General features: G+C 30.6%; 1 protein-coding gene and 1 long non-coding RNA gene across 4 annotated transcripts in view; both read left to right on the top strand.

Moving 5' to 3' along the window:
• Positions 1-17459, top strand: part of LOC127726682 (uncharacterized) — a 101487-nt gene that overhangs the window by 18260 nt on the left and 65768 nt on the right. The window lies entirely within an intron of this gene.
• LOC127726681 (uncharacterized) lies at positions 14360-16210 on the top strand. The gene has a single exon (XM_052234128.1). The coding sequence runs from the start codon at positions 14523-14525 to the stop codon at positions 16068-16070; it is 1548 nt and encodes a 515-aa protein (XP_052090088.1). The 5' UTR covers positions 14360-14522; the 3' UTR covers positions 16071-16210.

Genomic DNA, 17459 nt, shown 5'->3' with positions numbered 1-17459 from the left:
AGAGATTTATTTGGTCCATGTCCCTCAGTCATGGTAAATTGACCTTGAAAGGTTTGCATTTAAGTTCACATGTTAATTTTTTTTTGAATTGGTCAGTTTAAGGATAACCTCTTACAGTAAGTCAGTGTTATTTGGTAGCATTAGTACATCTCATTTCCATGAGGGACTTATTTTTGTCATGGCTCCTCAATCATGGTCCATCAACTTCAAACGTTTTGCATAGTTAACATATTAGAGTGTTGCTGTTTAATTTTCAACTTTTGCATTGTACTATCAAAATTTTATACAGGCAAGACATATCTCTGTGTCAACAGTTTATATTTAGTCTTCAAGGAATTATGTTTTTGACAGCAGATCTTTTAATAACTTCTGTTTAATTTCAGGTCTCTTGTGTTGGGTTGCTGTTTCATTGTACATCCCAAATATCCTTTTATGATCTTTTATACATATTTCTATGGCAAGCTGTTTTACTATTTATTTTAACTTCAAGATATCTAATAAACTTTATAAGATATCTCATATAGTTTATAAGACATATTATATAGTTTATAAGATATCTTATATAGTTTATAAGATATCTCATATAATTTATAAGATATCTTATATAGTTTATAAGATATCTCATATAATTTATAAGATATCTTATATAATTTTCTTTATAAGATATCTTATAAATCATAGGAGATAAAAAATATTTATAAGATATCTTATATACTTTATAAGATATCTTATAAACTTTAGTAGATATCTTATAAAGTATATGAGATATCCTATAAAGTTTACTAGATTATATAAGATATCTTATGTATTTACTATATATATATAAAAATATTAATTTTCGCGAACCATTTAGGTCACGGAAATTCCATTTTTTGCCATCAGTAAGGAGAGTTGTACAAATAATGTGAATACACAGAACCCAGATCCAATTCATCTTTTGCTAAAAATATTTATCGTTTTCTGTTTTAAATCTCCTAACATCATTCCATTTTTCTCTAATTTCGATTAAAATATGCCAAAACCTGCAGTAAAAATAGATGTATGCCCCAAATAAACATTCCCCGATTGGTTGAACTACTATGGCGTCAATGTAATGCAACGCAAGCCTCGATGTAAAGCACACGCTTCCCAAGAGTAAGGAGAGTTGTATAAATAATGTGAATTCACAGACCCCCGATCCAATTTATCTTTTGCTAAAAGTGGTCATCATTTTCTGTTTTGTATTTACCAACAACATTCCATTTTTCTATAATCCCGATTTAAACATGTCAAAATCTGCAGTAAAAATAGATGTATGCCCTAGGTAAACATTCCCCGATTGGTTGAAAAGCTGTAGCCTCGATGTAAAGCAACGCAAGCACACTCAAAAATTTCCGTTGATATGTTGAACTTCGACCCCGGGCCGATTCACAAGGAGACTTTCTTGCGCTCAAATGTAATTCTAAGTGAAGTATACTGGGAAAGTAAAATTATATTCTTTTACAGAAATATTTACACATTTTATCATTAATGTATTGTCATGCTTCTGCATATTTTATATTATATAAGATATATCTGACTTATATATTATATGAGATATCTTGAAGTTCGAATAAATAGTAAAACGGCTTGCCATATATTTCTATTTAACTTGTTTCCTTGACTGTTTAGAAATAACATAGTTTAAGTTGTTATAGATACATTCGTGATACCTTATTTCAGTTGTCAGAACCCGTCAACTCTGTCCTCTTTTCCTCAATTGTGACAACACCCAACAAAACTTGTCACCTGAATTTGAACCTGATTTTTTTGTGGGGTCAGTGTTGCCCAGTCTTTAGTTTTCATAGGAGTTTTTATGGACTTGTTCATCTGTTTTTTTTTCATATTTAGCCATGGCGTTGTCAGTTTTTCTTTGACTTGTGAGATTTGAATGTCTCTCTTGGTTTCTTCCGCCTTCTTATTTCTTGTTTCTGTGTATTGTGTCTTGTTTTTATTTTCTTCAATCTGGAAACCATAAGATATCAAATCCAATTAAATTAAATGGTCCATTAATGTATCAAATTTAACACTACTTCAATGAACAAATTAAGTGATTATATTTCTAATTGATTTGTCTAATAAATTATAATTACTATCAAATAACTGTACAATACTAATCACTTAATGATTGGTAATGTAATTTTTTGTACTAAAAAACTGGCTGTTTTTACATAAAATGACATATTGTTTGACATTATTAAACAGTTTATTTTGCATACAATATTGATCCTAAACATTGTGTTCTATAATGAAATACAATTCATTTAATAGATTTTTTCACTGGGTTTCTATAAAGAGAAAATTTCAATTAAATGGTTGGAGTTAGTTAAACAAAATACTATGCCCAAGATATAGTTTAAAGTAAAAGAAAGGATATAGAAGTATTAATAGGGTTCTTTTTTTACTCAAATATTACCGCAACAAATTAAATATTGAATTGCAAATATGTCTTGCATCGGCATCTTTATACATTCAAAAATTAAATTTTTATTTGATACAATTGAACGAAAAAATGGGAAACCCCCTTTCTATATTATTTTACTTTATTAGTCACCTACCGACGAAGTCGAAGGGGACTTTAGGTTTGCACTCCTTCTGTCTGTCCGTCTGTCCGTCTGTCCATCTGTCCATCTGTCCGGTAAATCAGCTTTCCACACTTTTTTTCTTCATTCTTGAAGATATTGATTTGATATTTGGTATATAGTTTTATCATGACAAGTTATAGATCAAGTTCGAATTTTGTTCCGTTTTGATGATTTAGTCCAGAGTTATGGACCATAACTCTGGACCATATCTAATGTTAGAGTACTATGTTAAACCATATTTCTGTACAAAGGGAGATAACTCATTTTTTTAAAGACATTCTCTGTTTATTTTTTTTTTTTTTTTTCATTTCATACTTTATACTTGCTTTATATATCTTTGGTTTTATCTTATAAAATTATTCATTTTCTTGTGCCCACCGTAAGCGTTGAGTATTGGTCAAGATTGACAGTTCAACGTACAATGTAGATGTAGATGAATTGCTGGATATTTTATATCCAGTGGCAAATATTTCATGCATGTTCAGGTATTTGAAACAAAAGCTTTGTACTAGATGCTGACTAAAAGAAAGTAAACTTTATTAAAATCAGAAAATTTGCAGAAAAAAGTAGAGTTTGCCTTTTTTATATTTTATGTTGTTTTTTTTTTGGCATTGAATGCAGATCTTTAATAAAAGCTCCTGTGTAAATTATCTCAACATTTCAATACCCATTAGGACATAGAGCCTGGTGAATTTGTAAAGACACTTGTCTATTATAAAGTACTGTTTTTGACCTCTAGGTGTTCTATTTTGTGTGTGACAGTTCCTTATTCATATCACAATTTATAGTAGTGCACTATTACATATTTATTGTCTTTTATCTGGGACAAAAAACAATCTATTCCTGATAATGGACAGTTGAGTATTCAATAGTTCAGGACAAATATTTAAGTTGCTCTCCCCCAATAAAAAACCAATAAGCTAAATGATTTCTGTATCAAAATATTAAAATCTGTACCATTTTTTTTTTGTTAAAAAAAGGGGGGGGGGTACTAACTGACAGAAGGTTGCATAGAAAATATTAAATAGTTTTGATTTCTTGCTGACTTGGTTATTTTCATTGTTAAACTGCTGCCTCATCACATCTATAAATTATACATCATGCAACATATTGTAAAAGCCAATCAATGAAGTATACATGTATTTTCAACAGTTGTAATCAAAGTACTGACGTACTGAACATCGGATGACCACAAGTTCTTGAGGATGGTCAAAAGCACTTGTCTCAGAAAAAAAACAACATATCTCTTTACCTGAAACTGAGGTTAATGTACAGAGATATATTTTTTTCTAGACAAGTGCGTGCGAGTATGATGAATAAATGACAGGAAATTCAACTTCACCGTAATAACTATTATATTGTAGTGATACAAATCAGTATACACTGATTTGTTGTTATATATTATATTAAAATAACAGTTACATATATATATGATTTGCATCCGTTTGTATATCATTCTATTCTACTGTTCTAATAATAGTGCAATGCAAGTGCATGGTGGACACTTTTCTGTAAAAATTCGATTTTTCTAAGATTGGATACGAGTAGGCATTCATATTTTCCCGCAAAAACAATTACAGAGTTACCGGTCCTGTCGCAAAACGTTCTTTGAGATATTCTTCCGCATGCTTTAACACAATTTTTCGGTACGTGTGCATTGATATTATCAATGATTTTTTACTTATATATATATATCTAACTACAAAACATTTTCACATTATTAATTTATGTTGTAAACAAAAATATTTTTATCAGTATTCATTGAAGAGATGTATTTATATCAAATGACAAGGAATGTTATTTTGCACTCGTTTATGTGCGCATATTTATCATGTTTATAGATCGGTTACAAACCCAAAACTAATTTACATAATGGAAATCTAGGCGATAGCAATACATCGGAGTGACCTCAAGGTCATCGCGATGTAAAAATGGAATATTTAAGTTAATATATAATATACTTCAAAGCCAGTACATTACCTTTTTTTTAAAGGTTTTATATATATTTATAAAAGAAATAAAAGTTTTATTATCAACAATTTTATTATCAGTCCACAAAAAAAATTTCTTTGATGATAAACATTATGAGATGAGCATTTGGTTAAATAACGTATTACAGTTGTTTTTAGGCATATTGTTTTTAGACATTGATTTAAACAATGTGATGGGTGTATAATTTTGTCCTAGCTCTTAACTTTTATGCCCTCGCTGTAGCAGAGGGGGCATTAAGTTTTATTTTAAAAGAAATAATTCTTTCATGTCATGCTCATTTTAGCATGGTTAGCATTATTTTTGTTGATATCTGTACAATTAAGCATAAGCAAGGTTGAAATAGTTGACAATTATACATCGTAATAGAGTAGGACTTGAAAGAATTATCTAGATTCTTATAGGAATATTAAAAAATTTTTGTCAATTGAAGCTGAGACACATTTGAAAGATAGCCATTTTGATTTGATGGTGAAGCAAAACTGTTTCATGATTAAAAAGTGGATATTTGTTGAGAAACCTACATGAATTTGAATTAATTCTCATTGAACCCTCTTTGATGCTAGAATAATATGCAGCTGATCTGAAGAACATGTTAAATTTGTAAATAGGCCCCAATTTTTTTATGACAGCGTGACCTTGAAAATTTCAACCAATGTAAACACTGATTTTTTTTAATGAAAATGACAGCAGTTAATTTGGTAAGGCATGAAGTTTCACCAAGAAACCTTTAAGGATGATAAAGTTTAATTATGATAGATTAACATAATATACTTTTTGCCCTTCATAAAGTTTATGGCACATTGTTCTGTTTTTTGTTTCATGATTTTCATAATGCTTTGACAATTTGTCAATTCTTAATTACTATTTGTATCAGGTTCATGCTTTTTTGGGTCAATTTATGTGCATTTTAGGGGCCAGCTGAAGGATGCCTTCGGGTGTGGGAGTTTCTCGCTGCATTGAAGCCCCATTGGTGGCTTAGCTGTTGTCTGCTCTATGGTCAGGTTGTTGTCTCTTTGACACATTCCCCATTTCCATTCTCAATTTTATGCCTATTAATAAAACATGATGGTCATAATAAATTACAGATGACTGACCAAGAAAACTTATTTTGTCTCATAATAGTGTTCTTTTTTACAGCTAAGTGTAAGATCAAAGTTGTTTATTTTCATCTGGCCTTCTATTAATTGTTTTATGTTGACTTCTTTTCTAATACATGTAGTTAGTATCAAGTATCTCTTATTCCAGCATTTGTTAAATTTAACCTTGGACATGCAAGTGGTCAAATATATTGTCTCGGTTCCAGCTAATGGAGGTTAATTTTGTATCTTGGTATAATTCTGAGTTCTCACTAAAGGGTCTTTAATAACTGATGAATTTTGCTATTTACATGTCGTGAGTCTGGCAAGTTCATTTTACAATGGTTTCCTATCATAGAGGCCCGAGAACACAGTTATTTCGTAGTGCATTTCTTTTAGACAATAAATTCAAATTTAAAAAATCGCACCTGCTCTATCTCAAAAAGATTTTTACAGTGTAGTGTACTACTATTGATACAAATAATATCAAAATTATAGAAACTTCTACCAGCTCTAACTCAAAATATTGACAATTCTGTGTTAAGGGGGCTAAAATTCAGTTTGACAGCTTCAGACATTCTAATTTTCTACCTTTTTTAACTGGACCAAATCACTACTTAACATAAAAATTCAGAACCCAAATTTTTTTCAACATGTAATTTCATCCCCTTACTTAATATTTCATGCATAAAATATCAAGAAATAAATTGGGAAAGTGTATCAAAAAAAATGCAAGTTATACACTGTTCACACTAGGGACTATATTCGTAGACAACGAAAACCAAAGGACGATAACTGTGTCCTTGGACCATAGTAACTTACTACTGAGTTATTAAGTAACACATGATTTTGTTCTTTAGTAAACTTTTTCCTTGAGAAATGAGGTAAATCTCCCAATTCAGTAAAGTTTATGACTGTGAATAATATGTATTTCAGTTGTTTAAAACTGATATCAAAGAGTTTATTGTCCTGTCTGCTACATTTATATTGCGAAAGGAAGACAAAGCTATCGTAGATACCGATGCCGTCAGCATTGTCAACATTTAGGTTCACCCTGTGGTTAAAGTTTTTTAGACATCAATACATCAAACCTACATAGAACTTTATGAAATTTGAACAGAAGCTTGTTTTATATAATGACAAAAATTCAGTATCCATTTTAATGGTTTATTGGTCAATATATAATAACATTCAATGAGGTCAGTTTCTCAGATACTTAGTAGGCAGTATGTCAACTATATATGGTGTATGGAATGATTGCAAAAAGTACATGAGGCCACCCTTAAAAAATTCTTTTTTTGATGTTACCTACCCATGCTTTAATTGTAGGGTTGAGTAGGTTACGTAAGCATTTTATTTATTTTTTTGACAAACAACATAAGTAACATGTTTTTGACAAGAATACGTCGTAGGAACAGGAAAAATCTTTTTAAATAAGATTTGAAACGATTTGTATCATAAAATTGTTTGGGCAGGCTGCATTTTAGGTGGATAGGTCAGGTAACATCAAACAGTTTAAATTTTATTTTTGGCCTGATTGTCTGGCAGGGTTCATTTGACTTTGACCTTATTTCACAATGTTTTTTGGGTAATGTTTATGAAATGTGATTAAGTCTGTTTCTCAGATACTATAAGAATAGGTTTACGATACTTTATTTTATTTGTATACATGGAATGATTGTAAGATGAAAATATATGCCTGGCATGGATCATTGATATTGTTCAGTTTTTGTAATACCTGTAGTTAAAAAGACATTGATATTGAAGACTTTCAACATAAATTATACATACCAGTCTGTCAACCTCTGAAAGTGAAAATTGAAAAAAGTAACTATTCAATTATTGCTTATTGCTTTTGAAACAAAATGTATTGAGTGGAAAAAATACATGTGACAAATAAGAAATTACATTTTACAAATTAAGAAATTACATTTTACTAATTAAGAAATTGCATTTTACAAATTAAGAGATTACATTTTACAAATTAAGAAATTGCATTTTACAAATTAAGAGGTTACATTTTACAAATTAAGAAATTGCATTTTACAAATTAAGAGATTACATTTTACAAATTAAGAAATTGCATTTTACAAATAAAGAGGTTACATTTTACAAATTAAGAAATTGCATTTTACAATTAAAAGAGGTTACATTTTACAAATTAAGAAATTGCATTTTACAAATTAAGAGTTTACATTTTACAAATTAAGAAATTGCATTTTACAAATTAAGAAATGTATAATTATGGCAGACATTAAATCCCTTCCATATGGTGCATGAATGAAAAATCCTCTACAAAAAAAAAAACCTATCCCCCTTTTTCAATTATTTACCCCTCCCCCTTTTCAACAATAAGAATGTGTGGTGTCAACCTGCACACTTTATATGCTAATTCTTTTTGTCTATTTTTTTTATGGTGACCTTGTTCAGTATGTAATCTATACACATTCATCACTGTGACAACAAGAAAAAACTGTGAATTTTACCATTATGACTAGATTTGTTTCGTTTTTTTAAGATCATTTATCATTTAACACCTATATAACTTTGGCACCAGTAAATAGATGAGTTTGTGTATAGAGGGGTTTTTGGTGTTTATGTGTCACCATAAACAAGATCGATCAATTGACTTGGTTTTTTTCTTCTCAATTTTAAGTCTGAAATGTTCCGCCTGCTTATGTAAAAGTTATGTGTTTAATTGGTAAATTAGAACGATTAAACTAAAAGTAATAGTAAATTGATCACACTGTTGGCCAGAGGGCTTAGTGGGTTTCTGACAAATGCCTCCTGAAAAACAAAATATATTACAAAGGGCTTTTAAAGTCTTGAAGTTTGACTATTTAGGTCAGAGCATCATGACCCAAAACAATTCTGCACAACATTTTTTAGCATGTCTACGCTGGCACACCAACTTCATGGAATCATTTATTTTGGTGGGTACCAATTTTCGTGGATTTAGGGAAAATTGTATTTTTGTGAATGTTTTGTTTCATGGTTTTCCCAAAGTCTACATACCGGTACATGTCTTTAGGAAATTTGTACTTGGTTGAACATTTGAATTCGTGGTCCACCTTTACCCACGGAATCCAAGAAAAGTGGTATCCCACGAATAATAATGAATCCACAGTATTATACATGTATTATTTATATCCTGACGATAGTCCTCCACCAATAAAAACTGTCCTCCTCGATATAGCCATGGGTTCATGTCTGTCAGATTTGTTTTTCATAAATTGTTTTGTTAGGGGCCTTTTATAGACGACTATACTGTATGGGTTTTTCTCATTGTTGTAGGCCGTACGCTTACCTACAAGTGTTTGCATCCACTTCAATTGAACTTTGGTGGATAGTTGTCTCATTGGCAATCATACCACATCTCCTTATTTTTATATGGTAGCTTGAAGTGGCATTTAATTGCACACCAACAAACAAACAAATAATTTATAATTTATACTAGTTTACTAAACATATAAACATGACCTTGATTATTTCTTCAGATGAAACAGGGTAAATACATTCACTGTACTCCAAATATTTTGTGGAAAATATTTACTTAAGATTAGGGTCAGTCACTGTTCTAATTACAGTAAATCAATATTTACACTTACGAAACAAAAATTGATTTACGTGGTACATACATGTACATGCAAATAGTGAAATAATTGAGAACTTATAGTTCTGTAATACCAGTACTAATGTCTTTTGTCATATTATGTAAGTTTTTTTTTAATAAAAAAATTTAAAATTCTTTTAAACAGCTGTTCGAATGCTATTGAAATAAAAAAAAATTCAGTCAATACTCTAAAGATAAAGAAACAAGAACCAGTTGTGAATTCTCTCTAAGGAAATCCCTTTTGGTAAAATAAATCTCGTTAAAGGAACAAGAATTAGTTGTGAAATTGTCTTTTAGTAAATAAGTAAATGCCTTTTGATAAAATAAAATTCATGTATAATTTAGAGTTTGTAACGTAAAGCAGTGTAAAATTAATGGTATGTAATTTTAACGATTTCTAATTATGTGAAAGTTTATTTGGCTAACACATATTTTTTTTTACATATTACTTGTGATAACAGCTGTTGCCAGATGCAAATAACAAGAAGTTCTTTTATGTAAACATTCTTTGATGATGGTCTTTCATTATGGAATTAGTTTTGTTCTAAAACTTGAATAAAGGATTATTTAAAAATTCAGAAAAAAAAGTCTTTGAAATCATATAAATTTAAGCATTCTTCAATTGATACATTGACAGATTTAGAATGATTGTAGTGCTGGTTAAACAATATGACGATCATAAATAAATTAGTAATTACTGAAGATTTTTATTTTAAATAAACTTTTCTCAATTCAGACTTTGATGGTATAAAGACATCAAATAACCACTTTTAATTTTATAGATAAATTACAAAATAGAGTCAATATTTGTGCTTGATGATGATGAAACTTGTCCTTCACTTGAATAATTCATAATGATAATGGTATACTGATAATGATAATGATAATAAATTAATAATAATAACAAAATTCTTATTTAAAGAGGGTAGCTAGCTACAGGCCCTCATATACATTTATGTAAGCAAAAACAGATGTTTACACATTGTCAATTTACGTATAGTTCAATGTATCATTAGTAAAGGGCAGAGGGGCCCTTTTTCAGGGATTAGGCCTTTATTTTTGTGAGAATTTGAGATTTTTTTTCACTGGAATTCAGGATTTAGCCTTATCACGACTCTGGAATTAATTGTTTGTTTTTTGTGATCCAGGAAATAATGCTTTATATTTCTTAAGAATAAGAGATGACACCTCTCATTCCACCCCTCATCAGTAAAGATTAAACAGTAATTTTAAAAGAAGTACATGTAATTGATAATCAAAATAGTGGAAGAAATTGGTACTTATCAAAATATTACTAAAAACAGTTACCAACATATATGAACTTATATCTGGCCTTTTATAGCTTGCTATGTGGTATGGTTTTTGCTCATTGTTGAAGGTCGTACTGTGACCTTTAGTTGCTAACATCTACATCATTTAGTGACAGGGGAATAGTTTGTCTCATTGGCAATCATACCACATCTAATTATTTTATATTATGAGTACTTGGTCAAGTATTTCTTCATACTTTGTCTGAAAAAGTAAAAGTGTTTTGTACTTCAAGGCCTGTTGTCACTATCAAAGTTTTCTTTGACCAAGTTTTCTTAATCAAAGTTTGATTGGAAATCCTAAGTTCTCATTATAAGAACTGATCCAGAATAAACAAAAGATCAGAGCTCATTCAATAGAGAAATTTTGACTTCAGTAGCTAGCAAATTTTTGTTTTTTTAATGTTTCTGTAACCTTAAAAAAGAATTGACCCTTGCAAGAAAATTGGTTAATACAGGAGTGATTTCTACTGTAAATTTTATTTTGACATGTAACAGTAAAGAATTGGTCTAATTTTGATACTTTAAGGTTTTACAATACAAGAAAGACAAGATGAGCTTTGAAAACTATATATAGATGCCATAATAATAAATATGCATCCAGGCAAAATAGGGTTGTTATATTTGTATTCATTCTATATAAAACTCTTGTTTTTCCGTGATGAGATCAAAACCTTGAACTATTCTGTTTCAAGGTCAGAATCTCTGTTTGACCTTGTTATTCTTTTAGTGATGTAAAAGCCAATGGCTATAAAGTACTTGTTTCCTAATTGGCACCCAATTATAAAGTTATGCACCTGGGTTAGGGGTCAATTTCCCAAGTCTTCGATTTTCTTTGAAGTTCTTTGTATATTTATCATTTCCTTTTTCTCTGTTTAGCCATGGTAATGTCTGCCTTTCTTTGGCTGATGATTTTTTTTGACGTTTTAGTATCTTCTTTTTTATAATGAACATTTTCATTTTGGAAATTGTCTTTGTTTTAAATTGTTTGTGATGTATGGTAGTAAAAAACCAACCTACTAAACATAGCACTTGGGAACCAAGTAATGAGATTGTTACGTGAAAACTAATTGTCATGCAGGGCCCTTTATAGTTATAGTATGGTATGAGTTTTGCTCATTGTTGAAGGCTGTTCGGTGACCTATATATAGTTGTGTATATCCTTGTCCTTTCATCTCTGGCGAATAATTGTCTCATAGGAAATCATACCAGATCTAATATTTATATTAAAAGGAAATATTTAGCTATCATCTATGAGACAGTAACCCAACAACACAAGTTTATCAAATATAAACAATTTGACCTCTACATGTAACATGTAGAGGTCAATTTATAACCTTAAACCATTATCTACAAAAATGTTGTGATTTATGATAAGTAAGTAAAAAATAACAACTAGATATTGATAAATCTAAGTTAAGAATTTTTCATTTTAAAAAGTCCAATGGAGGTTCATAATAGGGCTGCACAGACTGACCTATCATATATATGATGGGTATTATATAATAAGACCTGTTTCCAAAAAAAAAAATTAAGTGTTCTCTGATATTGGATTCCCTTACTTTGGTGTCAATATTTTGTGTGTGGAAATTTGAATAAGCAATGTTGAATAGTAAAGTATGCGATAAAAAATTTATGTAAAAATCTTAAAATTTAACTTTTTGCTTCATTGGTCAAATAATATGGCATAATTATTAAGTTCATTTAACAGTCCCACCCACCCAGAAATGATTTGGTGGATATAAAAATCAGTGTTTGTCCATTTCTCAGGACTTTCATCTGCCCATAATACTACCTGTATTTCTGTTCAAGTTGTATAGAGGACGTTTGGCCTACTTTTGGTTACAAATCAATTACTGCATTCCAGTTCAGTTTTTTGGGGGGCTTCATGTCAACTATTATTATATCATGTAGAAGCTCCAGTAACAACAACACTTTAAGGAATGCTCCAGTAATTTATTGAGATCGATATGTTTCAGTGGCTAGGCCACCGTCATCAGGATCAACTGAAACGTGTCCATCTCAGTAAATTTATACTGGAGCATTCCTTGAAGTGTTGTTGGTATAGGACCTTCTTCATTTTATGTTTTTATCATAACGACCCTGCATACCCGAGGTATCCACTTTATGGAATCTACTGACAGAAGATTTACCAGGCGTTGGTTCACTTGTGTTTAAATTATTATTATATCAGTAATTTCTTCTTTTTTGCCATGCTTTTGGAGAAAGACTAATTGTTTGTTGTAATATATAATGTGGAGTAATAGATCAAGTTTGTGGTTCAGTCAAGTACTTACTTTTAATAGAGTTATTTCCCTTGGATTTCATACCTGAAAGCTTTGTCTTTTTTGCTGTGGGGGTTTTGGTTGGAGGGGTATTGTTGATCCAGAATTTTTTTGGATTACAGTGACTATCAATATTTATTTGTAGCTTTTGTAATAAAATTGCATATGTCATGATATGAAAACAAACAAGAATAAAATTCGGCTCTGAAATTTGAAGAAAAAAAAATTCTTACGAACTGATTTATTTTGAGTAAGTGAATGTATTTCATACAAAGAAAGTTCTAATTCAGACGCAAACAAATATACTGAGTTACTTTAGTAAATATATTTAGTCAAATATTTGGTTTAAATTCAATAGGAAGAAATAAGTTTATTATAAAAGCCTAACTTTCTTTATTTGTTACTTTCATTATTAACAAGATAAGAGAAGATGTTTATTTTATTATAATTATTTTGTAGAAATAGATGTATATTTCATTATTATATAGATAAGAACCGATTATAATCCAGGTACAAGAGCAGTGTTGACTTTTACAAAAGCACCTGTACTCTGCATTGCTCTTTCATCTTGCTAATTTTCAATCACATGAATGCATAGTTTATCAATATAATATCCAATGATAAATTTACAAATACCCAATGTAAAATTAGGTTATTCATTTGGGAAAAAAAGTAGATCAAAATTGACAATTCTTGTGTCCTGAATTTAAATGACCTTATAATTTATATATCAGTTGTAGGTCAAGACTTTTAACTTTTATTGATCAACACATGAAAATCAATGTATTTAATAAAAAGAAAACATTTAAGTTGAATTTGTATTTGTAATGAAAATGTTTGTATTTGATTGGTTTACATATATATGCAATTGTATAAATGTTTAGCCACATTTGACATAAGAGATTATAAAAAATATGTAGAGGTTTTATAATATGAAGTTGACTACAATTAGTCAAAGATTCCATTTTACAATAGAACAGGTTCTTCAAAAGCTCCACCGAAATTAGCCCAAAAAGATCAATGTTTATATAAACAAATAAATTACAAATATTTACCTAATCTTTTGATAAGTCAGGGGTATGTAAATTAGTTATTGTTTTAAATTTTAGCATGTCTGAGCTTTTATAGTTTGCTATGTGGTAAGTGTTTTGCTCATTGATGAAGGCTGTACAGTGAACTATAATAGTTGCTTACGACCAGGTTCTTTGTTCTCAATGCAATGGCATATACTTTCCTTTTGCTCTGCTAGATGTCTGACTTTTTTTAATTCTCTCATCAAACTAGGCCACAATCATCATTAGGGTATATGGTTTAAACATTTTACTAAAACAAATCAAGGCCGGTGCTTTATAAAAATTTAAATTGATCTTTATACAATAAGTGTATCTTATCTATGATCAAAAATTGTTAAAGAAATCTTATTACAGGTAGTTTAGAGAATTTAAATTGTATTTGTTACATGATATACAATTGTCTATATTTAGTCAGATATCAGTCTATATTTTACAAAATAAGGAAGTAAAATCTGGCAGACATATTTGAAGTTTTACAAATTCATTATGGCCTGTGGAGGGGGACAGGTTCCAGTTTCCTGAAGTCTTTGTGAGGAGAACACTAGAATAGAATGGAAGTGCCTAAACTGTGATATGCTCATGTGTGACAAGTGTAAAGAGAAAATCCATGTGAAATTCAAATTTGCCAAGGATCATAAAGTTGTTTCTATCCAGGAGGTGGGGCTTCATGTAGAAGAAATAGATTTTTCCAGTATTAGCTGTAAAAATCATTTAAAACAGATTTGCTTCATGTTTTGCAAATCATGTGACTGTTTAGTATGTCCCCTTTGTATCTCCGAAACACATAATGGCCATGGTTTGGTAGCCATCAAAGAGGGATATGAAATCCATACCAGTAAATTGAAGACAGGGCAAAAGAATATAAGAACTAAAATAGATGAGCTGAAGAAAAGAAAAGCAGAAGTCAATGATATTGAAAGCACTGAACATTCAAGATTGGAAAATATCATGAAGAAAATGAAAACTCAGAAAAATGTGCTAAAGAATGAAGCTGATAAACACATAGAGAAATTAAAATCAGAAATAATGAAAAAATGGGAAGCTCTTCTTCAATCTACAAAAAAAGAAGAAAATGAAGTGACACTTCTCATTGGAAGTTTGGAATCCCAAAACTCAGAGGTTGATGATATCATCCAATCCACTGACGGCAAGAGAGTCTTTGTGGATGGTTTGGGGTTAGTTAAATCAATGGAGGAAACAATCACACCACCTTGTACAAAGTTCGATTCTATTCCAACATTTCTTCCTGGAATCATAACTGCTTATAACATTGGTTCATTAGAAAATATTACAACGAAGGGTGAAATCAAAATTATAAAACAATTTTACTCTGAAATGTCCAGCATAGATCATATAGCAGCATGTTCTGAAGATATGTTGTGGATTAATGACCTGAACATACTACAGAAAGTTAAAATAGAAGGGTGTAGATTGAAGGTAATTGATCAAAAAGAGGTTGACGTCTATGGTATGGCATGTACTCCGTCTAAAGATCTCCTTTTTGTGTCTGGAGAATCTGTACTGAAGCAGATCAGTGGCCAAACCAGTGAAGTGACTGATTCCATTTATGATGTAAAACAAGGACTAAAAATATCAGCTGTTCATGTAAATCCAGATGGAAAAGTCACTGTTGGTGCTTATGGTGGGAATATAAGCTTTCCAGCTGTAGGAAGACGGGTTGTCATTGTTATGGATAAAAGTGGAAAACATGAAACTACTTATGAATATGACAGACAAGGCAATTCTATATTTACATATATTCGTAATGTAACCAGAACAGAAAATGGTAATATCTGTGTAGTGGACCATTTATCTAAAGATTTAAGTGGTAGAGTGGTAATACTGAATGGGGATGGAAATGTTCTAAATACTTTCAGTGGCCATCCAGAAGTTAACACAGACAAATTTCCTTATAAACCATTATGTGCATTCACTACACATTCTGACAATATTGTAGTTTCAGACACATTTTCTTCCATTTTATATTTTTTTAACAGTTCTGGAAATTTTATTTTATGGTGTGATTTAAACAAAGTTGGAATATCTTCTTCGTTTTCTTTTTCTATTGCTGACTCTGGACATATTTTCATAGGATGTACAGCTCCAGGCAGTAGTGATTAAGCCAAAATATATGAAGTGAATATTTCATGACTTTAGAAAAATTTCAATTCGTTTGAGGAAAAATCTTTGGATGCTTGTACAAAGACAGTGTCTGTCTAAGTAGTTGTTTCTGTCTTTTTAATAAATTATGTTTTAAATAATAATTGCTTATAGTATTTTTAAGAGGTGATCAATTTTGAAGAGATATCACAATAACACAAGTTCATCAAAAAAGTAATCCTAAGCTTGATGCATCATATGTTTGCCATGGATAGACAAGCTTCTAAACAATTTTAAAGCTTGTATTATCTTTTGAGTCTTTAGTATGATAGCTATATTAAACAAAAAATCAAACATTGTTCAAATTAGCAAGTCACTTTATGACTTATAACAATGGACAAATAATCTTTCACCGGGTATATGGGATCCTTGCAAGATCCAAATGTCTGTCAGATTTGACCTTAACCTTATTTCATTATGTTCATAAACAAATGATGAAGGTTAAAGTTACATGATTATGTCCTTTTCTCATATATAGTTTGTGTATAGAATGAATGTAAGCTTTACATGTCTGTCTGGCAGGTTTCATCTAACCTTGACCTCATGTTCATGGTTCATTAGTAAATGTTAAGTTTTTGTGATTTGGTTTGTTTGTCTGATACTAAACGCAATATGTTAATTATATTTGATATATGGAATGATTGTTAAAAGGTGTACATGTTTGTCTGGTAGGTATCATCTGACCTTGGCCTCATTTTCATAATTCATTAGTCAATGTTTATTTTGAGCCTCTGTGACTCAATGAACTACCATATTACCTAAGCTTGTCAACACTGAAGTTGTGAGTTAGAAACCCTGCACATAGGCTGGTGTGCTCGACTTCAATCTGGGGCCTCGGTGGCAGAGTGGTCTAAGTAGTCCAACTACTGTATCTCTAGCCAGTCAACACTAAGGTTGTAAGTTAGAATCTGGCTTGGGGCAGGTGCACATGACTCCAATCTTAATCCACTAGGATTTTCAGTTTTCCTACCGAAGGTTGTAGTTCTCTCCGGGCACTCTGGCTTCCTCCACAAATAAAAACTGGCCGCCACAAAATAGCACAATAGTGCTGAAAGTTTCTGTTTGTTTCTTAGATACTATTAGCAATATGTCAACTATATTTGTTGCATGGAATGATTGTAAGGTGTACAAGTCTGTCTAGTAGGTATCATTTGACCTTGACCACCTTGACCACAGTTTTCATGTTTCATTGTTAATTGTTTATTAGGGCCCCGCTGAATGGCGGATGCCCTATAGTGATCAGTCTGTCCGTCCATCTGTCGTATCGTCCGTCCGTAACAAATTGTGTCCGCTCTATATCTAGAGAACCGTTATGATTTCAAAGTTTATACTTGACATGTATTTTAACCA

The sequence above is a fragment of the Mytilus californianus genome, unplaced genomic scaffold (assembly GCF_021869535.1).
Source record: "Mytilus californianus isolate M0D057914Y unplaced genomic scaffold, xbMytCali1.0.p SCAF_18, whole genome shotgun sequence".
NCBI classification, from domain to species: Eukaryota; Metazoa; Mollusca; class Bivalvia; order Mytilida; family Mytilidae; genus Mytilus; species Mytilus californianus.
The sequence above is the reverse complement of the archived record's forward strand: the minus strand, read 5'-3'. Positions and strand labels throughout refer to the sequence as shown.

What these genes read in the sequence shown, in the direction of transcription:
- LOC127726681 (XM_052234128.1), top strand. Translation starts at nt 14,523, where the DNA reads ATGCTCATGTGTGACAAGTGTAAAGAGAAAATCCATGTGAAATTCAAA.